We start from the raw sequence: 24,730 nt of genomic DNA on the forward strand, positions 1-24,730 counted from the left end.
CGTTTCCACATCTGCAAAGGGATTTACTAATAACTGCCTCACCATGTTGTCAAAAAATTAATGAAATGACGTACTTGAAGCGCTTAACACTAGATGTGGCATAGGAGAGGCAGTCCTTAAGGACTGTTTACCACCTCTCTTTGCTTTTCCAGAATCTACCTGAACTATGATTTCTTCTTTCTGTACTACCCAAAGAGGATGCATTCTTTCATTTTGGGATCAAGAACTGTAACATGTTGGAGCTTAGAGATGTTTCAATCTAACCACAGAGTTCTATACAGCAGAATACCAAGTGCCAGAAAGATTTAGTGATTTGCCCAAAGTCACACATTGAGTTATTGAACCAAAATCCAAGTGTTTTCTACTCCCTGCTCAAATTGCTTTTCACCTACTTACCTGCTTCTCATTTTAACAACCCAGTTGGCCTCCTCTCTAGTGCATTTTTCCCCTTCCTCCACTGGCAGACACACACATGCTCTAAAAGCATTACATCCCTGAAGTACTGCCTGATGTTCTAGTAGTGTCTATGGATGTGTTGTTAATGCTCATTAGAATAAGGTTCTTAGAATGTTAGAAGCTAGTATTGGTTGAATGCTTACCTTGTGTTAAGCACTTGATCTTCACAGCAACCTTCTAAGGCAGTTACTAATATTGCCCCATTTTATAGATGAGAAGGCTGTCTACAAGTTTAGTGGCTGTAAATATGCACCTAAACAATAATTGATTGAGTCAGAATTTGAACATGGGCCTTCTTGAGTTTAAAGTCAAGGATCTTAACCACTGGTCTGTATCACCTCCCTAGGCAACACCCCATCCCCCACCCCCACCCCGTGTTTGAGAAAGGGGTTGTAGTACATTGGTACATGAAATGTGACCCTTATATTGAAGGAACTTGATTCTAGAGAGAAAATATGTTTATCTAAAAAGCTGAGATGGGATTTTCTGAATTAAAGAAGCTTAAAAAGACAAAACATTCAAATGGCCCTGGCCAGTGAATCATTCCACGATGGAGCATCATCCCACTTACCCAAGGGTCTCAGGTTTGATTCCAGGTCAGGGCACATACTCAATTTCACGTTTAACCCCCTGTTGAGAGACCTATGGGAAGCAACCAATCCATGTTTCTCTCTCACTCTTCCTTCTTCTAACTCTAAAATCAATAAAAAATGTATCCTCTGATGAGGATTTTAAAAAATACCAAAGATATTCATTAGGTAAATCTTGATAGGATCCTGAATTTAAAATAAAAAATAATGCAGAAAAACAGCTCTAAAGGACACTTAGGACAGTTAGTGAACCTTGAGTCTAAACTAAAAGTCTGATGGTGTTCTACAGAAAGAATATATATCATATTATATATTAAATTATTATAGAATATATATATAGTTTATATTATATATTTATAGCACATAAATATAACTTTTATATCATCTGTAATAAGTATAATATATTATTCTGACAATATTATATGTATTATGTGCACGCACATGTACACACACACACACCCAAGTTCTGATATAATCCAGGAAGGTGTGAATAGATCTGGGAATTAGGAGCAGCAATGATAAGAGTCTCTTAATGAATAAAAATGGTGGCAGGTAGTGATTAGAGAATAGCATTAGAGGGCAACAGGAGAACTGATGTCTCCTTATCTAATACTAAGACAGAAAGTAGTGAGGTCTCTGTTAAGCAATAGAGAGTGATGGAGGGTATTTAAGTCATAGCTGGGTTTTAATTTGACAAGAAGATATAGGGAGAATAGGAGGGGAAGTATGGTTACATAAAATGGAACAAGAGTTCATCATTTTAGGGTTAGAAGAAACCATAAAAGAAACATTAGCAGAAAACAGGCAAAGGGATACAATTGGGAAAGTATGAGATCTAAGTGCTCTAGACCTGAATTTGAAACCCCACTCCATTCCTCACTAGTCATATCAACTAGAATTTTCTCATGTATAGATTGAGGATAAGAAAAACTAAGGCTTTGTCATGCTGTCTTTAGAATTAAAGATAATATATGTCATGTACCTGGCAGATAGTTGATCCTCAATATTATTTGACCAGAAATGAGATGAACAGGCATGAGATTTCAAGTCAATTACCCAAGATCCTCCCCATAAGTACCAGCCAAAGACTCCCTTTCAAGTATCATCATAAGCTCATGATTCCCTAAAAGGCCTTCCCAAAGGCGGCAGCTTCTTCTTCTTCTTCTTCTTCTTCTTCTTCTTCTTCTTCTTCTTCTTCTTCTTTTCAATTTTCAAGTACAGTTTACATTCAGTGTTATTTTGTACTAGGGGCCCAGTGCACAAAACTCATGCATTGGGGGAGGGAGGTTCCTCAGCCTGGCCTGCATCCTCTCACAAGCCAGGATCCCTCACTCCTTACCACCTGTCTGCTTGCTCCTTACTGCTAGGCTTGCTTCTCCTTAGTGCTACCACAGAGGCAGGAGGGGCTCCTGCCACCATTGCTGCACTCACCAGCCAGGAGGCAGCTCCTGCATTGAGCATCTGCCCCCTGGTGGTCAGTGCCCATCATAGCAACTGGTCATTCTGGTTGTTCCACTGTAAAGGTAACTTAGGATTTTTAAAAATATATATTTTATTGATTTTTTTTTTTACAGGGAGGAAGGGAGAGTGATAGAAAGTTAGAAACATCGATGAGAGAGAAACATTGATCAGCTGCCTCCTGCACAGCCCTCACTGGGGATGTGCCTGCAACCAAGGTACATGCCCTTGACCAGAATCACACCTGAGACCTTTCAGTCTGCAAGCCAATGCTCTATCCACTGAGCCAAATAGGTTTTGGCCACTTAGGATTTTATTATATAGAAGATTCATTTCAGATATACAGCATGATGCTTAGAAAATCATAAAACTTTACAAAGTGGTCCCCCCAATATTTCATATGCCCACCGGACACCATACATAGTTATAACAGTATTATTGACTATATCCCCTATGCTCTACAATACATCCCCATGACTATTTTGTAACTTCCAATTTGTACTTTTTAATCCCTTCACCTTTTCACCCCGTGCCCCAAACTCCCTTCCATCTGGCAACCATCAGTCTGTTTTCTGTACCTATGTTGTCTATTTCTATTCTATTTTTCAGTTTATTTTGTTCATTATATTCCAGATTAAGTGAGATCATATTATATTTGTCTTTCCCTGACTAGCTTGTTTCACTTAGCTTAATATCCTCTTGGTCCATGCATGTTATCACAAATGTTAAGATTTTATTCTTTTTTATGGCTTAGTAGTATTCCATTGTACCACAGCTTTAATATGTACTCATTTGCTTCCAAATCTTGGCTATTAGAAATAATGCTGAACATAAGAATGCATATATTCTTTCAAATCAGTGTTTTGGTTTCTTGGGATATATTCCTAGAATGGAATCACTGAGTCAGAAGGCAGGTCCATTTATAATTTTTTTGAGGACCCACCATACGGTTTATTATAGTGGCCACACCAATCTGCATTCCTACCAACCGTGCACAAGGATTCCCTTTTCTCCACATCCTCACTAACACTCGCTGTTCATTGATTTATTGATGGTAGCCATTCTGACAGGTGTGAGGTAATATCTCATTTTTTATTTCATTTATATTTCTCTAATGATTAGTGACATTGAACATCTTTTCATATGTCTATTGGCCATCTATAAGTCCTCCTTGGGAAGTATGTTTTCAGGTTCTCTGTTTACTTTTAATTGGATTGTTTGGGGGTTTTTTAATGTTGAATTGTATGAGTTCTTTATAAATTTTGGCTATGAACCCATTATCAGGTGTATCATTGGTAAATATGTTTCCCATTCAGTCGTTGTCTTTTTGTTTTGTGGATGATTTCATTTGCTGTACAAAAACCCAAAGGATTTCTTTTTTAGAATTCTCCATTCAGAGTGGGCTAGAATAAAGGGCTATTCCATCTGCAGAAATTCTAGTCTTTCCTTTTTAGCCTGTCAGTATTTTCACTCATTTGCATATACCTTCAATGACCTTGCCCCTTTCTCCTTCAGTTATATTCAAATGATAAATCACATTGCTGGGTAAACCCCGCTTCCTACCCAACTCTACATGCACCCATGTAGCTGAATGTAGCTTTACAAAAAAACAGTCTATTATAATTTAAAACTTATAATAACACACATTAGGTGGGCACTTAAGACTCATTTTGCAATGCTACATTTCCCTAAAAATCCATTATGCAATGTTCCCAGTTCATTCTTTCAGACTTTCTCTTCTCTTCAAACTCTCAAAATCTCCTCACTCTCATCAGACAACCCTTCCACCACCATATCTATCACTTATTCATATACCTCCCCCAGTTTAGCATGGATGGCTGTCCTCCAGGTAAGACCAAGCCTTCCTTTTGAGCACAGAATCCAGTGTCTTCCTCTACTCAAGAACACTGTCCTACAATTGTCCATTTTTTTTCTCTGCAACTTGAACATTTTTTTTCTCCTTACAACACCATTTCTGACAACCTGTGAACAGGATGCAATTGGACCCATCATAAAAAAAATACCCTTGACTTAATCCCCTGCCAAACCACTCATGTTCCTGCTCTTTATTATAGCAAGAGTAATACATGAGAATGACTCAACCTCCTCCATGTCCTCTCTTCCCAGTCTCTCTTGAGCCACTTCACTCTTGAACAACTCCACCAGTGACCTCTATTTTGCCATATGCCATTATCTATTCTCAATTTTTATCTTGCCCTATCAACATTTAACATGTTTTGTTTTACACTCACTCATTTTTTTAAAAACATTTCTTTCCATTTGCCCCCAAGATAAGACTTCCCTTGCTTTGCCTCCTACCTCTCTGACTCCTCCTTATTATTCTCCTTTGCTGAGTCTTCCTCATTTCACAGATCTCTCAACCATTTGAGTGTCCCAGTCCTTTGCTTTGTCAACATATACACTCAAGGCCTTAAGTATCATCTATTTACTTAAAATTCCTCAACTGAAATATCTAGCCTAAATCAGGACTTAAGTAGTCAACTGCCTATCCAATACCATCTCTTAGATATCTAATAAGTAAACTTAGTATAGCCAAAACCAAAATCTTTATCCCACCCCCCCAAAAAATACTATTCTGCAGCTTTCCTCATCTCAAATGGCAGCTCCATTCTTCCAGTTGATTAAGCCAGAAACCTTAGGGACATTCTCCATTCCTTTTCTTCACATCCTATATCCAATCCATAAGCAAACTCTTTCAGTTCTACCTACCAAACATTTTCAGAATCTGATCAATTTCTTACCTCCTCTAGAAGCCGTAACAGACCTCCCTACTTCCTCTCTGAGAGTAAGGTCCTGTTAGGAATCATTCCTCTGCTTAGAACTCTCCAAAGTTTCTCTCACTCTAAACAATATTCAAGTCTTTGCCATGGTCTCAAAGCACTAAATTATCTGCCATACTATCCCCTCATTCATCCTTCTCTCTATCCCTTGCTATTCTTCCTCTGGCTTACTCCATTTAAGCCTCAATGGCCTCCTTGCTATTTTTTTGAGCACAATATATACACTGTGGTCTTGGAACTTTTTCATTGTTTGACTGTTATCCTTGAATGACTCAGAAATCTCTCTGGCCCACTTCTCCCCTTCCTTCAGTCCTCTCCTCGTTTGCCAGCTTATTAGAAAGACCTTTCCTGATCACTAGGAAATGGCTTGTACAGACATACATACACACACATCCATCACTCTTTCCCATGAGCTACTTAATTGGTCTGTCTATTATAGTTCCGCTCACCATCTATAGCCGAAGCTATCTATAGCCGAAACCGGTTTGGCTCAGTGGTAGAGCGTTGGTCTGCGGACTGAAAGGTCCCAGGTTCAATTCCGGTCAAGGGCATGTACATTGGTTTCGGGCACATCCCCGGTGGGGGGTGTGCAGGAGGCAGCTGGTCGATGTTTCTCTCTCATCGACATTTCTAGCTCTCTATCCCTCTCCCTTCCTCTCTGTAAAAAAATCAATAAAATATATTTTAAAAAAAGAAAGAAGAAGAAGAAGAAGCCATCTATGGTTCTTTCCATACTAGACTATAAACTCCATGAGAGCAGGGACTTCTGCCCACTCATCATGTGCACTGGTGGCTGACACTTAGTGGGTGCTCCATAAAATGGACAAACCTCCGTGGCTGCCTTTTAGGGGTACATAGCTTCCCCAGGGAAAGCTGTGGAATCCAAAGGTAATCCATGGCAGGATTAACCAGAGGTGGGAAATTTGGCCCAACAGCCTTATTGAAAATGCCTACAGGGCTAACACCAACTGTGTAGCTAGCCCAGTGGTGTGTTAGATTTGGCAGGAGAGTTTTTAAAGAAACATTTGAGCAGTGTAAAAATGCAAAATAATGGTTGTCTATTAGGCAAGTACTTGTTTATTGGTTGTGAGCTATTTCAAGCCCAAAGAAGCTAGTCTTTCTGAACTACACATTCTCTCTGGTGCTTTACTTAGCTTTAGCTCTCATTCAAACACAAATTCACCAGATTCCACCAGCTCTTCTGCTCCTCAGCTTAGAGGAGTTTTGGAAACCTGCTGAGAAAGATTATCGCAGATCCTTTTGACCACTACCCTGATTACTTAAATGTTCATTTTTCAAATGCCTGAAGATGGTGGAATGTGTGCAGAAGACTGGCTAACTCGGGGTGGGCGGGGATGCGATGCACGTGATGGCGCCACTGGCAACTGACGCTGGGCTCTGGATCTCGCTGGCAGGTGCTGGGCGGTGGAGGATCCGGAGAAGGAGGAGGAGGAGGAGGGGGAGAATGGACCCTCCAGCAATCCCTATGACTACAGGAGACTCCTGCGCAAAACCTCCCAGCGCCGGCGCCTGGTCCAGCAGGTGTAGCCCCAGTGGCAGCCGTAATGTGCCCAAGACCGCTCCTTGCAGGGTCCAAAGCGCTGAAGTCTGGACCCCGATCTTGGCAGGGGTCGATGGAGGACCCCGGCCAGCTTTGGTGCTCAGAAGGCAAAGACCTAGGAGCTCTTCAGATCTTCAGATGCCAACTGGCTGCGCTCCCTCTCCTGCTTGCTCACCCTCCACTACCACCAGCCCACCAGCCCCCAATGCAGCTCTTTGTTCCCTTGGCTGCCACTCACTCCTGCTGATGCCTGGAAGGCGCCTGAGCTCACACCTGACCCCCTCCTCTCTCATTTGGGTGACTTCAAAGAGTACCTATTTTGTGGAAACGCCTCTCCCAGGCGGGGGGAACACTCATGGGCAGGTTGAGTCTCTTAAAACAGAATAAAGCTTGGGTTAGAGAGGAAGTGCTAGGATGTGGGGAAGTTTTGAAGATGAACTTAAACTCACGCTTTCCCTTCCCATGGTTATTAAGTTACTAAATAAAGGAAATGCTTTGGAGAGTCTGTGGCTTTCTGGGCCGGTGCATGTCTTCTTCTTGGAGGTCTAGCTCCTGTGGTCCTGCTGTGCAGGCTGGGACGACTAGGGATGGGGCAGAGCACCTCGCCTTCTGTCTCCACTATCGAACAACCCACCACCATCACCCCAAAGGCTCATACGAAATTACAACCTGTGACACAAACGTGGCTTCCAAATCTCCCAACACACACACACACACACACACACACACACACACACACACACAGCTTGCCCAAACACTGTGACTTCCTTTGGCCCCATCTATAAAAATTTTGGTCTACTGTTGAATGAACTGTCAGATGTTTTAGGTTTTCCCCATCTGCAGATTTGAAGCAATCTCCCAGCTGTGAAATTTGGTGAATTTAAGATGGAGGGGGCCTAGCTAGTTTGGCTCAATGGATAGGGCATTGGCTTAAGGATTGAAGGGTCTCAAGTTCTATTGGAGTCAAGGGCACATGCCCAGGTTGCAGGCTCCATCCCCAGTAGGGGACATGCAGGAGGCAGCCAATCAATGATTCTTTTTTATATTATTCTTTTTTAAATATATTTTATTTATTTTTTACGGAGAGGAAGGGAGAGGGATAGACAGTTAGAAACATCAATGAGATCAGCTGCCTCCTGCACACTCCCCCCTGGGGATGTGCCTGCAACAAAGGTACATGCCCTTGACGGGAATGGAACCTGGGAATCAAACCTGGGACCCCTCAGTCCGCAGGCCGACACTCTATCCACTGAGCTAAACTGGTTTTGGCCAATCAATGATTTTTTTCTCATTATTGATGTTAATATCTCTCCCTCACCCTTCCTCTCTGAAATTCAAAATTCGTGCAAGGGCATTGGCCCCGCCCCCCACCCAGAGGCCTCTGCTGCAGCGCCCCCCCCCCCCCTTTGGCTTTGTCCCTGAAGAACCTCCGGTTTAATTAGCATATTACGCCATATATATATATATATATATATATATATATATATATATATAGCAACCTGTTGGTGAAATATATATATTAAGATGGAGGAGGGCAGTGGAGGGGCAGAGGTTTGTCTTCCTTGGTCGATGTTTTTTATTTTGAAGTATGGTTGAGCTCTTCTAGGAAACTGATATCCTCCGTGTCTTTGAGACCTGGAGAGGGCATAGGGAGGATGGTGCTGTGGTTTCCTTGAGGACTGATAGGAGAGAGAGTTCTGGCTTGTCCTGTCTGCCTTGCTGCGGCTCCTACATCCGTGGCCCAGAGACAGGAGACTTTGGGGAAATATTCCGGGAGAAGGTGATGGCCCGTGCGCTGGCTGATTACGTTTGTTGTACCACTTGGTCACCTAGATGTAAGGTTTTCTCCATCCCAAAGAATGGGCGCCCACAGGTTCCCAGAGACAACTCATGCAAACTCTTCAATTTTACAAATGAGAGGCGCCCGAGGGGCAACCTCATGCTGAGATAGGGCTGCGATCCAAGGCCAAGTGCATTCTATCTAGGCCTGCTCTTTCCCTGGGTTCGAGCCGCTGCCGCCCCTGGGGTTATGACCCGAGGCTATACAGATCACGCCCCAGCTGCGGCGGGCGCGGCCGGGCGCAGACACCCAGGAAACCTGCTCCGCAGGACACGGCTCACTGGCAGGTCCAAGCGATCTCCATAACCGAAGGTGGCCCAGCTCTCCGCCCCTAACCAAGGCTCAGGCTGCCCAGAGGGGTCTAAGGGTAAAGGCAAAGCTTCCTGCCAGGCCCCTTCATCCACCCAGGCTTCCCTGCTGGTCTCCGCAGACCAGAGCCCTGGCAGCCTGGCTGGAAAGGGAGGCAATGACCCCTTCCTTAATCCCCTCTGTTAGGTCCCTGCAGACAGGATCCAGGCCAAAAGACGTTGTGCGAGTTTAAAATCTATTACATTCTCTCACAGCGGCTGAGACCAGTGTGTCCTGTCAGCAAGCAAGTGTAGGGAAGGCGGAATATTTATATTTCCTGTGCAGGTCAGAGTAACCGGTCAGACCAAGTGCCAGGTGATAGCGGGAGGCCGGGTGTAAGCAGTCCACTGCAAACTGGGAGAGGCGGTTTACTGGAAACTGGAAGCCATTCGTCATGTCTTGCAAAATCTGAAATAAGAATAATAGGAAAATCGCGAGATCCCCAAGCAGTGGGTAATGGAAAAGTACTGAGCCCAGGGGAAAGGAAAAGAATATGCCTAACACCCCCCCCCCCCCCCCCCCGCGCTCCAGAATGGCAAACTGTTGGTGTAGCTAGCACAATGTTTTGTGGGTTTTTTTTTTTTTTTTGTATTTATTTGTTTTGAATCTTTTCCCATCTCCCTTCTTTCTCTCTCCTTCGACATGTAAACACAGAAAGGGCATAAGGGAAAACCTGTCCTATACACGCTTCCTTGGCGGACCTCCGACGCGATCTCTGGATAATCCACGTACAAAAAAAATAAAAAATAAAAAAATAGGTCAGCCAAGGGAGCGGCCTGCAAGCCGCGCAGGAGTGTGGGTCTCTCTCTCTCCCCTTGGAAAGCTTTTCCCCCAGAGCTGGCCGCCTCCCCTTCCCAGATGGAGGCCGCCTCTTTTGTGAACTAATGACTGTAATTATTACCTCCCAGAGCTCTTTTGTTATCTCCAGCCCCAAGCCCAGCAAAGGGGGTTGGGGGGTGGGCTCTTTTGTGAAATGCCTCTGTAGAAAGCAAATTGCCATCTAGGCGGGATGGTGTTAAGGAAGGACAAATCGGATCCCGAGTGCCTCTGAAGTAGGGTGCTACATTAAACCTGCAAATACTACCCTTGGATTGAAAGTATTCCGGAGCTGTGGGATTTAATGGAGTAGAATTTCAAGCCACCGAGTTCTAAAAAATCCGTGAAATCCAGGTGTTATTTCTATCTTCCTCGTGTTTTCATCCTCTTCGTTCTTCGGGGACTTTTGTGTGTGTGTGTGTGTATGTTAAAAATCATTTTAAAGAACTTACTGTTTTCGATCAATCATCAATAGTAGAAAAGTCCTGCCACCCCAACCTGCTGGCTTGAAGGAAAACGTTTGCAGGATTTGTTGTGGATTTAAACAAAGAACCGGGGTCTCGGGCGCGGATCTGCACGGCAAAAGCGAGAACCGCGAAGCCGCGTTTCGCCCCAGAAGGCGGAACCACCGCAACATGACTCTCCCGGAGTTGTGAGTGACCTGGCTTCACTGGGGCGTTGGGACCCGGAGCCACAGTGAGGATTGTGTTGGCGCACACCTCGCGCCCACAGCCCGGTGCAGGCTTCTGAACACAGCCCGCTCTGCGCCCTTCCCCGCGCCCACTGCCAGAGTGGGCCCGGCGGCCGTGGAACCCATGGAACGGCTCCTTCGGGATCGGGATCGGGCACGTGGGAAGAAGACAAAGCTGAGTAGAGACAATTGATCAGGCTTCCTCGTGCCTCGAGACACTGGAGTGGAACTTGCGGGCGGCCATGCTAGCCCCATGATGCCCTTTCTCAGCCAGGGTCGAGGGGTGGTGGCAGAGACAGAGGCTCCGTGGATCTCTGCTTTGGCAGCAGCTTTAATGACTTGGTTAGGAGGTCAGAGAGAGAGAGTGGTTGGAACACAATGGAAAGGAGAAGCATTTGCCCAAGGGGAGCAGCACACCAGGAAAGAACGCTTCTGCGGGAGGCCGAAGGCACCCCTGTCCCACCCCGTTCATCCTCCTCACCCTTCTCTCCACCAGCTTGGTGTGCGGGAAGGTCCCTGCTAGCTAGTTGGCTTTAAAAAGACAATGCTAACTCAGTGCGCTTTGAATTATCGGGGCGCCCTCCCTTTGTGTAACAGCTTTTAGAAAAAGGAAATTGTAAGAGAGAAAAGACTTTTAACTTCCTCAGAAGAGGAGAAACCCCTTTTCCACAGGCCACAGATATAACCAATTACTCCTCCCCTCCTACACACACACACACGCACACACACACACACACACACACACACACACACACATTCTATCCTAGAGATTCTCAGGGGGAGAGAGGGTCATTGGTTTGAGACCCGCTAAAAAGAGGGTCCAGCAGGAGATGCCTTCTTTCCGCCTCTGATTTGGAAAGCTCAGATTGTACAGGGGTTTCTGTGCACGCCTCCCACGCACCCACCGATTTCTGTCACATGTAAGAAACGGCCTTTCCGCGCCTCCACCGGCCAAGGTCACAAATGACCCGATCCCATCCATCCCCCATCAACTGTCAATCCAGCCAATCCTAGCTGCTCTCCCTCTCTGCTCTTCCTCACACTCCTTCCAAGAAGTTCCCATTCGTTTTATTTTTTCCTCCAGCCCTAGGTCCTGGGTGGGTGATAGGCTAAGGTGGATTCCAGCAAGAATTTTAATTGCCTCAGTTGGCAGTCTTTTTCCCCATCCATCAGTCAGAAGCTGGACGGTGGATGGGTCGGGCGGCAGCGCGCTCAAAAGCCTAGGACTGGGGCGCCGCCTGGGATATCGCGGCTCAGTGGGCAGGCATTAGGCGCTACTAAGAAGCTGAAATGAGCCCATTAACGCATAGGCGCCCTTCCCCCACCATCCACTCTCCTGAGCTCCAGAACCGCTCCGGATTCTGGCCCTGTCGCTCAGCTCTCGAGGTCACAGCGACCCTAGCACCCACTTGAAGGAAGGTGGGGCGGGAACCGCGCGTCCTCCTCCGCAGCGGGAGCCAGACCTCAAACAATACACTAACCCCAGCGAAGGTAAAACTGCTCCCCGCCAGCCTTCCCACCGCTCCAAAGTCTCTGGTCTGCCCTTCCCAGAGGGCAGCGCGAAGTCAGCCGCGTTAGCACCCTGGACAGCGCACCCGGGCCGGGCCTGGAGGCGAAGCCGGCTGCATCCCGCCTTGCCCTCTGCGGGAGCTCGCCCGCACACCTCCCTCCCACCCACTCACTCCGACTCCAGCTCCTGAGCACTGTCAGTCTCCCATCCTGATTCAGCGCACTCCCGCCGCCCGCTCATCCACCCGCTTCGGGTTCCCTCGCCTTCAAAATCACTCAGGCGCTCTGCGCTCTCCCGTCTCCTGGCTCTGAGCCTTTCCTACTTAACATTCTAGGCTTTCATAGCGTGGCCGCCACGTCTCCAAGCCCTAACTCTCTCTCTCTCTCTCTCTCTCTCTCTCTCTCTCTCTCTCTCTCTCTCTCTCTCTCACACACACACACACACACACACACACACGCCCACGCAGACACGCACCACGTTTCCTGTCCCTGAGTGAAACCCACCCGCGGCTGCGCGGGCCCCCGCGCGTTGCCCTCCTCTTCGCACACACACACGCGCACACACGCACGCGCGCGCAGGACCGAGCCGAGGGCAGCTCGCCCGCACTTCGCACTCGGAGGCGATCTGCTCCAGTCTCGCAGCGCCGATGGCATCTCCGGGCTCCAGCTTTTGGTCTTTCGGGTCTGAGGATGGCTCCGGGGATCCGGAGAACCCCGGCACAGGTAGGAAAATCTGGACCTGTAGCAGGCGAGCTTTGAGGGTGGGCTGGGATTTGCGGAGCTAGGGAAGAGGAAGGAGGTTTTTCCACCTGCAATGGGAAACTTCAGCGGCTTCGTCCTCCTTTCGGGGTATGTCCCTGGTGGCCCAAGAGACCTAAAGGCCCGCCCGCAGGTCCTTATCCCTTAAGAAGACGCCCCAAGAATCCTGGGTCCGCTCGCAGAAGTCTGGGCGAGCCTTCTCCTCGGAGGCTTTTCCTAGACCCCTCAATTCCTCAGGCCTGGGACACTGCCACCATCTTGGTGTTTGGATACTAGAGAGGGACCGAGTTGCAGTGGGGAAAGGACACATCGGGAAAGGGAGAGAATTGTTGGTTTGAAAGGAGAGCCTGCTAGGAAACGGACAAGCTCGGTGTCTAGGAAAACTCGCCCGAGCGAGGCAGGAAGGGGAAGGAGTTGGCCTGAGCCGACTGGTCTCTAGAAGTCGCGGTGTGGGCTTCACCTTGGGAAAAGAATCAGAAAATTGAGGGTCGAGGGTCGGGCGGGATCGCCAGATCCCCGCGCACTTCCCCCACCAGCCCCCCCGGTGCCAAACCCCGGGAGGCCCCTTCGGGGACACCAGGTTTATTGACACTGTTTCCAAAGAACGAAATTTAGCGCGTCCCTCTGTCTGCTCTTCTCTTTCTGCCTCGCCGACCTCGTGCCCCTCTTTCCCCACAGCGAGAGCCTGGTGTCAGGTGGCCCAGAAGTTCACTGGTGGCATCGGAAACAAGCTGTGCGGTGAGTGCGGGTATCCCGGGGCAGGAGGCGAATAGGACTGGGCGCCTCGGGGACCGGCGCAAAGCCGCCGCCTCAGCTCTGCATCCTGAGCGGCGGAGTCAGGGTTACTCGGTGCGGGGTGGGCGAGGGCTAAGGAGCCGGGTCCAGAAAGCAGCTCAGCTGACCGAAATCCGCGCTCGGGTGTCTTTGCCAGCTCTGCTCTATGGAGACGCCGAGAAGCCAGGGGAGAGTGGCGGGAGCGAGCCCCCGCAGGCCACCTCCCAGAAGGCCGCTTGCGCTTGCAACCAGAAGCCCTGCAGCTGTCCCAAAGCGGATGTCAACTATGCATTTCTGCACGCAACAGGTAAGGGCGTGGCCTTGCTGGGCCCCTGGAGCCAGTGCTGGAGGCTCTGCCCGTGCCTAATCCCGCGCAGCGAGCCCGACCCTCGGCTGGCTTCCAGATGGAGGACGGATGATGACTTTAGGAGAAGCTTCAGCTGAAAAGTGAGGCACGCAGGGCCTGCCCCGGTTCTGAGAACCAACCCCAGCCTCTGCGCGGTGCCGGGCGCCCGGGTTAGAAGGGGCTTCGGTGTCCGAAGCTCCTGGTGGGCTTCTTGGTGCTGGTGAGACCTCCGGTGGGATTCGGTTTCCAGGTCAGAAGTGCAAAGACTGTCTTTAGATCTCAAGAGTAATTTGTAGCTGTGATTTCACAGGAGAACGATTCTATTCACGTGAGAACTGCAAGCGGTTTTGCTCCCTTCCATTTACATACTTAGTCATCCAAAAAGCGCTCATGACACACACACACAGACAGAGAGAGAGAGAGAGAGAGAGAGAGAGAGAGAGAGAGAGAGAGACCTTGGAAACAGCGGGCCTTCCTATTCCTAATGGGTTCGAGTTCCTAACTTCGCATGTTCCGCTTTGCCCAAAGGCCTTGGTTCCTCAAACACTTCTGAGATGGACAATTTCCATAACCCTGTGGGATGATTTACTGAGAAATAACGTTTCCGAAGAACCCCTGTGACCCCTGTGAAGAGGCACATTCTGTTTTTAAAAGAAAGCAATGAAGTTTAGAATTGAAATGCAAGAATTCATTTGGGGTGGTGGGTGGGGAGAAATACTATTTCTCTCATTTCTTCCTGTTTGAAAGAAAATGCTCTGCGTTTCCAGAAGATTTTTTTAAACATACGATTACCAGTTGATAGAGAAATTGCTGGATCAGATCTTGCCTGGGTATTTTCATAGTAAAATTAAAATGTGGCATTTTGATGACAGTATTCTGGACATATTGGGTTACATAAGATACTATATTGTTAAAATTAATTCTACCTTTTAAAAAATAAAATAAAATGTGGCATTTTGATTCCATTCCTTAGACTTACTGCCAGCCTGTGATGGAGAGAGACCTACCTTGGCATTCCTGCAGGATGTTATGGATATTTTGCTTCAGTATGTGGTGAAAAGTTTCGATAGATCAACCAAAGTGATTGATTTCCATTACCCTAATGAGCTTCTTCAAGAATATAATTGGGAATTGGCAGACCAACCACAAAATTTGGAGGAAATTTTGATGCATTGCCAAACAACTCTAAAATATGCCATTAAAACAGGTATTGTCCCATCAGAAATAATAAAACTCTTTTTTTCTTTCACAATCTTTATTTTTGCTATAAAATACTTTCTATTTTTTGGAGTTACTGATATTTTCAAGTCTACAAAATTTTTCATCATTTTAAAAATAGACATTATTAGAATGATCTCACTAATCAAAAGCACCCTTTACTATTAGTGTTAATGATTCTGAAGTTGATAATGTCAAAATATTATCTAATTATAAATTGTCATATTTTACATTGCACATATTTGGTCAAAGAGATTAACCACCGATATAGAAACAAGCATTTGTCAGCAGAGGCCAGTAGCAGGGACCCAAAATGCAAAGAGAAAAACAAAAAAGGGAGGGGCGTATGAAAAATGAATGCTCAAAAAATATGATCTAAACAAAGCCCAAATGCTAATAATTACTTTGGCATAGAAAGAGTGGGAATTTGGACAAAGCATCCTATGTAAGTATTCATCCAGAGGGATAATATTTTTGCATTGTCTCAAATGGCCAACACTTTAGATTTGAACTCCAGTTTGCCTCTGTTTTCAAAGAAATTTACACAAAAGAAAACACAATTCAAACTACCTTAACATTTTAGCCATATTATACAAAATGTGCACTTCATAGTCACTCTGTATATAAGATAAGGAGGGTGGTGGATTGGGTAAAGGAAATCAGATATCCTTAGAAGCAAATTTATTGCTTTTTCACAGTACTCTTTACCCTCTATCCATTTTATAGTGCCAGGTGTACCATTTGTTTGGATGCATTTTAAGTTTTAATTTTGTATACACAAAATTAGCTATTCATCTCCCAGGTCATGATTACTCCTTTCTTTTCTACATCATCTCTAATCATCCTGATACTTCATTAGAGCAATAAAAATGACTGAATTTTCAGGGGGAAAGAGAGAACTTGTGGACCTAAATTGATTTGTGGCTAATTGATTTGGAGTTAAATTTGATCCATATCATTCTAATCAACAACAAACATTTAAAGAATGTCTGCTGTGTGATTTTAGCTCTTTGTGTGTGTGAGTATGCATGTGCATGTGTGTGTGGTGGAGGGGTGTTCTTTGTACATTCTTTAAACCAACAGAGGAAATGTATGCAATGAAGAAACCTTAGGAAATTAATTTACTGAATCATTGGTATCCACTTTTGTGAGACTATAGGCTTACGATTAGATATATAAGGAAAGGAATTTAGTTTGGTGATTTCTATCAAATTCCATCTGTGCAGTATGGTTTTGAAGGCTTGTTGGATATTATTCTCAGTTATGTTCATAGAGAATCCACATGATTTATATACTAGGCATTAAAGATGTTTCTTTCTCCCAGTTTTTCATGTATCTGTAAGTACAAACCTGAACAATGCTTTTAATTCTTTTTTTTTTTGTTTAACCCATTCCCTTAACTTAATATTTAAATGTTAATAGTAAAATGCTACCTATTTTTTTTCTACCAAACCAAAAAGAATCTATACAAATGTTTCACATCTTTCTCCTTAAAATCTGGTGGTGTCTGAAATACAATTTAAAGACAAGATAATGGGAAATGCAAGTCAATGGAAGTAACTGTCAATATTCCATTTAGTGTCAGGAAAACATGGGTAAATTCACTTCTTTGATTTTTACAATATGTTTTTATCTCTTTTGGGCAAGTATAGCTCTTATGCGTGTTATTTAAAGTTCAGGAAAAATACGATTGATTAAGTTGGATTTTTAAGCAAGGCAAATTGATATTAATTCAATATTAATTCAATATCAATATTATTCATGACATACATACTCTTCTCCCTTATCCTCAAATAGCATTTCAAAGAATTAACAACAGTCATCTTCTCTATAGCATAAACTCCTATAACCTTGTTAGTTATAGGAGTTTATGCTATAACTTGACAAAAAGTATTATTTAGGGTCTGTAAAGTAATTACTACCCTGCTGCATTAAGCATTTTTATGCTTCTCAGGAGATTGTTTTTTAAAAAATGCATCTTATCCCCTGCTTTCTATTGAGAGCCGTTAACCTAAATTTCCACTTGGAATTCAAGCTTTGAATGGAGTGAGGAGCAGCGGGGAAATAATGCCTTCATGTTTTGATAAAATTACCTCCGTAAGAAATACTAGGACCCAAAACTGCCAAAAATGATAAGAATCCTGGAATAATTAGCATTTGTGGGGGTCATTAGATTTGGTGGCGGTGGTGATGGTTGGGTGATGGAAGGGTTAAATGTCTTGAATCTTTTAACTAAACCGTTAGTCAAAGGAATTGAAGGGTTAGAAAATGAGACCTCCTTCTGTGCATGTTACCCTTACAAAGAGAACAGTTTGGAGGACTTAAGGCCCCTCCCCAACTGATTCCAGACAAGCAGTCTGTGCATCCTTCCTTCTCATTTGCTAATCTGTGGGGAGCATTCGAGAGCCTGGAGCTGCTCTAATCTCACCTTTCAAACTCACTGTAACACTGGCTGCTCAGGCTATCCTGGCCACCTGATTCCTGGCATGGAGCTTGCCAACACAGAGCCCTGTGGGGGCAGCAGCAGCAGCAGCAGCAGCAGCAGCTGGATGCCAGGGTTATCAGGACAACTCGCAAGCTCCAAGGAAGGTCTCTCACTCTTCTTCTTTCAGAGAGCCCTGCCTGGATTACCTGCAGCTTGTAAAGGTCATTTGAAGGGAGCAAAATGATATTTCTGCAGAAATCAAAAAATCATGTTGTTCTGATCTGTCAAACTATCACCCTCTATATTTTCACATCATTATCAGGAAATAAACATTTTGAGGGAAAAGAGATTCAGGGAAAATGGGCGACCAAGGCCAAAAAAGAAATACAGAAGGGAGATGGGCCACTGAAGTTTCAACTTTGTTCCCACCATTTCCCAAAGGCAGTCATCAGGGGCAACTGGTCTTCTGACATTCTGGACCACAACACAGGCCTTGGACTCCCTCTCAACTTTATGCCGATGTTTTCATGCCAAAGTTTCCTTAGAGTTAAATAGTGTGTGCTAGCAAACACCAGGTTCATGGAGAAAATGTCTGTTAATCGGTATGGTAGATGAACAGATAGATTTGCTAATCCTTATTAATTTCCTCGCTTTAAAGAAATGGACTAAGGAAAGGGAAATGCAGGGGCACCAGGTGGGGGCAGAGGACTGTGGTTTCAGCTGTAAGCTCTAATGAAATGGGGAGTCAATGAGGCAGAGAGGAGTGGGGGGTTGTTCCAGGGGGCAGTGGTGGAACCCAAAGAAAGCTTTTTCACTTCCCATGGATGCACAAAATGACAGGGTCAGCATCACAGGGCCTGGAAAAGGGGGGGGGGGAGATAGAGGGGCACTGTGCAAGGCCAAAGGGAGGCAAAACAATGGTAGAGGCGGGGTAGAGAGCTGCACAAAACCCAATCTCTTTCAAATGTGCTCTATTCTTTCCTGGCTCCTATCTTTTCTCAGCATCTAATTGTCTAGCCACATGCCTGCTGCTGATAAGAGAGCACTCTAGTCCTAGAGATAGCATCCCTGCTTTCTGCACTGCCTTTTTAAATCATGTTTTGCTCATGCTGGCACGAGAGACTATCACACCCCCAGGCTTCAGACAGGTGTCCAGTAAGTGGCAGGTGCCTTTTTATCAGACGCTATTTCCATAATTGTTCATCTTCCCAAATTTTTGCTGCTAAGCAAATCACAGATTTATAGATAGATTTTATGAGGCAAGACACAGAAGTGGAATTCTAATGAGATACTTACCATCACATTTAAAATAATGGCCTCAGGAGTATTTGGATGTCAACCCCCTTTAGAGAGTCTATGAGAAATCCAGAAATTAAATAGATAAGCCTTGCTAATGGACTGATCGGTCCATTGACTATATCTTCATGTATCTTGCTGACAAGACAGTGATGTTGACTGTATTCCTCTTTATTTTAAATCACAGATATGAAAGAGTTCTGTTGTTTATAATTAAATATTTGGACAGAAAAGAATTGACAAGAATTAGGTTTCTCCATGCCATCTTTAGACAATCATTACCTTTTGAATCAAGGGCAAATCATTCAAGAGAATGTTCTATTTTCTCATTTTTGCCTTGTCTTTTGTAATCATGAGCCATTTGTCACTGATATCATTATGAATGTTGGCATTGCTGGAGGATGTCATGGTATGACTGATTCCAGAACAGCTTCAACACAAAAAAAGGATTTTTAGTAACACCAGTGTAAACAAGAAAAGACTGTCTCTGAATAGCTTTGGATTACACAAGCACTGTAGTTTACAAATCTACTGAAAAAATGCTAGTACATTTTTTCCACTTTGCAGACCACATTTGTTATTTTAATAGAGAATATTTAAGGACCATATTTAGAAATACTAAAAATCCAAAATGATCTCTCTTGTTAGAGGAAATGTTCCTTTTTTGGGGGGGAGGGGAAGTGCATGCATATTGGGTTTCTGAATATAGATTTCCTACTTCTATAGGATCTTTCAAGGATCTTTAGCAAGAGAAATTATGTGTTTGAGAGGCATTAATTTTCATTGAATGCAGTCCTGATTCTGGGCATCCATTTTATTCAGGGCATCCCAGATATTTCAATCAACTCTCCACTGGACTGGATATGGTTGGATTAGCAGCAGACTGGCTGACATCAACAGCAAACACTAACATGTAAGTAGGGTAAATGTGTTTTTGTGTAATCAAGGATAAATTATTAGTGGAGCTTAATAGTCTTTATTCTACTTCTCATGTGAAAATCTCTTTTATTAAGTAGCCCCTTAATAGTGATATGGATTTCAGACATACATTGCTGTTCACTCTAACTTAATAGAATATAGTGTTGATATAACTTTCATGCAAAGCTATACAACATTTTTTAAACACAAAAAGGGACCTTTTTGAATTTTAGATTTATAATAATGTATACTGTAAAAGACAAATGAGATTAGATGTTATCTTTTAAATAGTGTTACCCAGCAATGTTCTTTATTTATTCAGTACTAGAAGCCCAGTGCATGGATTCCAGCACCAGTGGAGTCCCTCGGCCTGGCCTGCACAGATCCAGCTAAAACTGACAGTCTGAAGTCCCCCAGGGGTTCTGGATTGTGAGAGGTGCAGGAGGACCTCACCGTGGTGCACTAATCTGTGCACTGGGCCTCTAGTATGCATATAAGATCTTTGGATAATCTCTTCCTTCTCTCTCCCCTATCCCTTCCCTCTGAGATTCATCAGTCTGTTCCATGTTTCCATGCCTGTGCATTGAGTGTCTGCCCCCTGGTAGTCAGTATATGCCATAGCTATCAGTAGAACAGTCAAATGGTTGCTTAGGCTTTTCTATATATAGATGATAAATGACCATTGTGCACTAAGCCAATAATTGAAGCTCTTAACTTTACAAACATAGAAAAGTTAGCAAACCTTTTAGAAGACATATTTTTTCCTACTTCATATATAACCATAACATTTGTGAATGCAGGGTTTGAAAAAAGGAAAAAGTTTTGTAGATACTATAGTGGTGAATTATTTATTTGAGTTACATAAATAAAATGTGGCCATTACTGCATTTCAGGTTCACCTATGAAATTGCTCCAGTCTTTGTACTTTTGGAATATGTCACCCTAAAGAAAATGAGAGAAATCATTGGCTGGCCAGGTGGCTCTGGCGATGGAATATTTTCTCCTGGTATATGACATTTCAACTTTTCTTTGTGTTTCTTTCTTCTGGTATGCAGTGCCCTATTATGAACCTGGGAAGTCTTAAATACCATGTTTGTATTTCTGTTTAAGTTCAATAGTCTGTATATTGATAAAAAGAATGAGTGTCATTAAGTACATTTGACCATTGGCCATGCCTCTAAGCCAACTATCCCATTCTTGAACATTAGTTATTTTTGTTCTAGAAGAGCATAAACCAAGATTATATTTACTCAGGACTTCTATTGGGCTCCCACACACAGGATGTATGCATCATGTGGAACAAAAAAATTAAGATGCCTAATAAGAGAATTCACCCTCTGATGCTCTTCCCAGAATTAGAGAAAGGAAAAAGGCAGCTCATTTAATAAAGCCATTCTCTGTTTGAGAATGCATGACAGGCAGATACTTATTAGATCCTAAGAACCCTGTTCCTCTCAAGCAACAAGCTGATTTACACTAATTTCAAGGAGGGTGGAAAGTGCCTACGAGGCAGTTTGTTAGAACTAAAGGAGAGGGTGATGATTTCTTCAGGAATTTTCTCCTTCCTTCTCTTCTTTATCAAGTCATTCAATCTCTCTCATCTTGGCTTTTCTCACCCTCCATTGCATTCTAAGCTCCAGTTATTTACACCTCTTTCAGCCAAGAGAATCAACCTGAAACAAAGGCCTGTGCTTGCTTCCCAGTGTGTGTGCTTGTCCAGGCACGCGTGTGTGTGACCTTGGTTTGATGCAGAGAAGAAACAGAAGTTAGGAGGGCAGTGGGAAAAAAAGAGTCAATGACCCATGGAAAAGAAACCCGGTGAGCAGATCATTAACTAATCAGTGCAAGAAGGAGGTCATTATAATGGGTGGGCGTCTTCCCCTCACCCCCCAGATTGTGTCAGGCCTAGCAAAGGCCGCATTGTGATTTCTCTCCAGCAAATTTACAAAGACAAGAGGATAATGAGGGAGGGAGAAAATTAAAAAGCAGATGGAAAAAAAATGATAAATGAGCAACAGTAGGCTTAAAATCAAGCAGCTTTACCTAAAGCTTATATCTGCTATTTTATTTTATATTTTTTAAAGCTATAGCACTTTTTTTTTTTCAAGTGCTGAAGGAAAACCTGTTAGTAAAATTGTAGGGAAAATTAGCCTTTTATTTATAAATCATTGAATGCCAGCTGTGAAGAATTTTTAGCTAGCCTTTATTTGTAGAAAAGTTAGTACTTTGTTTTTGTTTTGTTTTTTCCTCTGGGAAATCATCCCCTACTGAGGGAACTTTGTCATAATTGCCTGGAACTGATGCTCTTAAGTTCTTAAGGATCTTTAGGCTTAAGGTATTTTTCATGAGCAATTAGATAGGGTTCAGAGATCAACATCACTTCTACCTTTATTCTTTATCCTATTATAAGGTTAGTTGCATAACTGAGCTGTCTCTGAGAGAGCCAGGAGCATCCCAGGATCTACTTTAATGGTTCCCAGGAGGGCAGAGTGAACATGTGCTAACAGCTGGCCATGTGAAACCTAAAAAGTTGACCAAAGGGGCTTGAGCAGGCCTAATTTACCTGGCTGGTCTTGAAACCCATCTGTCCCAGAGAAGGCATTGTCTCTGGCAGTTGTGCTAAGCCAGATATAGACTTAGGGCTTTCCCAATACCCTCATCAATGACAGTAAATGATCAAGAAAATAGACAAGATTTTAGCTTGATCTTGGGGCTCCTTCCTTGGTCTCAAAGACCTAAAATGGAAGCCATTGATATCATGTTACAATGTAATGCAGACATTGCAAAGTAGGGAAGGTACAGAAGAAAAGCCATTAGCAACCTGTTTCTTCTCTGCTCTTATTAGACATTATAGAAGAAATGTTGATAGCATCCTGAATCACTAATACATGTCTTTCTAGGTAGTAGTCAGCCTTATTCCGAAGTAAGAATTAAGAAACCATAGCTAGAGTGCATGTTTCTTTAAAAGCTGCTCCATTTTCCAACAGCATTCTACACAGTCAGACTTTTAGAAAGGGTGTCTGCTCAGAGCAGGTTTGACCTAGATAGATACTGCTTGCCCATGTCTCTGGGGTCCAGAAGTAGGAATCGTCCTCATTCTGACTGATGACAAAGCCAGGATCTTGTTGACTGCTGTGTGTCAGGCTGCCTGCTTGTGTCAAAGATTGTCCCCTGTGTAGCCATTCAACTAAATACAGAGAGCTCCTGTGCTCTTCAGCCATGAGAAGGGAAGAAAACTCAAAGTGCTCACATAATGATAGGGCCTGGGCCTGCCCCCCTTTGGGTGAGGGGGAGATAGTACCTTTGCCCTGCCTCATGATCTTGATCTCACAGTTTCCATGCCCACATATTCATTTTCATGCAGAAGAATCTGCCTTCTTTTCTGGATAGTAAAAATCCTAACCTTTCCACCATTCCTGGGGAAAAGTTCACTCTTCTTTGTACATCAGGTAAAACTCTACTTATTAGATACAAACTTTGTTGTATGAAATTCTTGATGGTTTGAGGATGACACAGAAAAATAATTCAATGTGAACTTAAAATTTCCTTAGTTGCATGTCATCCCATAACTATAAAATAAGATTTTGTAAACTATTACAATTACATTTAATAATATCTTTCAGAAGGAAGAACAATTTAGGGGAAATTAACAAATGAGTATGATGAGATGGGCTTGGATGTATATTCTCATTCTGTAAGAATTGGTGATTAGCAACTGATTTGTAGCAGTTCAAGTGCAAGGCATTTGTATGAGCTGAAATGAAAAGAAATGTCTTCTACATGAGGATATAAGTAAGATTTTCCTGGCCTCATGCAGAATGCACTCACAAGCCAGGAAAGAAGGTGACAATTTCTTAGTTCTTTAATGCTGCTTCAAAGAGTGGAATCAATTGCAGTTCCTCATAGAGACAAAGATGGGTTTGGAGGGAGAACATCCGTCCCATGGTTGGGCCCAATGCTCCTTCTCTGGACCCTCTTATCTAGTGCCTGAGTCTGAGTATTCAGTTCAAGGATAGCCAATAAGAAGTTCTTCTCCTGCATTCAGGGAGAACTCTGGGTCACTGGAAATGGAAATGTGGCTTGCATGTGAAATGATGTTGATAATGACTAGAAAGGGTAACTATGTGTTGCTGTGCACCTTAGGTGGCGCCATATCTAACATGTATGCCATGCTGATCGCACGCTTTAAGATGTTCCCAGAAGTCAAGGAGAAAGGGATGGCCGCTGTTCCAAGGCTCATTGCCTTCACGTCTGAGCATGTACGTGTTTCTGTTCTTTCCAAGTTTAAGGTTCTATTTTGTAAAGTCTGGGTTTAGAAAATGATATTTAGAAATGCTTTATCCCCAGAAGTTCTCTTTCCAAATGATACTTTTTGGAAAAGAATTAAAGGAGAGAAGAGCTGAGTGGGTACAATAGGTTGCATTTCTCTTTGAAATTCAGGGAAACTCAAAGAGAAATCAGGATGTTTTACCTGCAGTTCCTACATTTCACTTTTTAGTAATAATGTTGTGTGTTGGGAAAGGGTAGGAGGAGAGAAAGCAGACTGACTGTGAACTCATTTGGACTATGGATATTACTGCAACTACATAACTCCAAAGTAACCTGTTGATACAGTCTTTGTGTTTAAAAATTCTGACCAGATATCCAACCCTCATGATACCTTGAACCACTTTAATGTTAACCTAACCAGAGATTTTATCATTGTAGAGAAATGGCATAGTGATCTCTCATATCTGATCTCTCAGCCAAGCACAGACACCTAGTTACCACCAGGCTGGATGTCATCTTGAATTCAAGGAAGTAGTATTTCATATTCCTTCCTTCAAAGAGCTAATGCCACCAAGGCATTGCAACAACTGCCCTTCCTGCTCATGTAAATGGAATTAACACCTCTGCTAGGCTGCCTGCTTCCTCTCACATACCT

At 43.8% G+C, this 24,730-nt stretch overlaps 2 protein-coding genes across 2 annotated transcripts in view; both read left to right on the forward strand.

The window, feature by feature from the left end:
* The window catches only part of MYO3A (myosin IIIA), a 186,685-nt gene extending 179,487 nt beyond the window's left edge, over positions 1-7,198 (forward strand). The window contains exon 35 of the mRNA XM_084867969.1: positions 6,721-7,198. Coding sequence (XP_084724095.1) covers positions 6,721-6,853 — 133 coding nt within the window. The 3' untranslated portion in view covers positions 6,854-7,198. The remainder of the gene's footprint in view (positions 1-6,720) is intronic.
* A 5,205-nt stretch (positions 7,199-12,403) lies between these two features.
* Positions 12,404-24,730, forward strand: part of GAD2 (glutamate decarboxylase 2) — a 60,908-nt gene continuing 48,581 nt past the window's right edge. The window contains exons 1-7 of the mRNA XM_084879477.1: positions 12,404-12,793; positions 13,508-13,567; positions 13,761-13,910; positions 14,923-15,156; positions 19,711-19,801; positions 20,700-20,812; positions 23,950-24,065. Coding sequence (XP_084735603.1) covers positions 12,718-12,793; positions 13,508-13,567; positions 13,761-13,910; positions 14,923-15,156; positions 19,711-19,801; positions 20,700-20,812; positions 23,950-24,065 — 840 coding nt within the window. The 5' untranslated portion in view covers positions 12,404-12,717. The remainder of the gene's footprint in view (positions 12,794-13,507; positions 13,568-13,760; positions 13,911-14,922; positions 15,157-19,710; positions 19,802-20,699; positions 20,813-23,949; positions 24,066-24,730) is intronic.

The sequence above is a fragment of the Pipistrellus hanaki genome (genome assembly GCF_964339955.1).
Source record: "Pipistrellus hanaki genome assembly, chromosome: 1".
Lineage (NCBI taxonomy): Eukaryota > Metazoa > Chordata > Mammalia > Chiroptera > Vespertilionidae > Pipistrellus > Pipistrellus hanaki.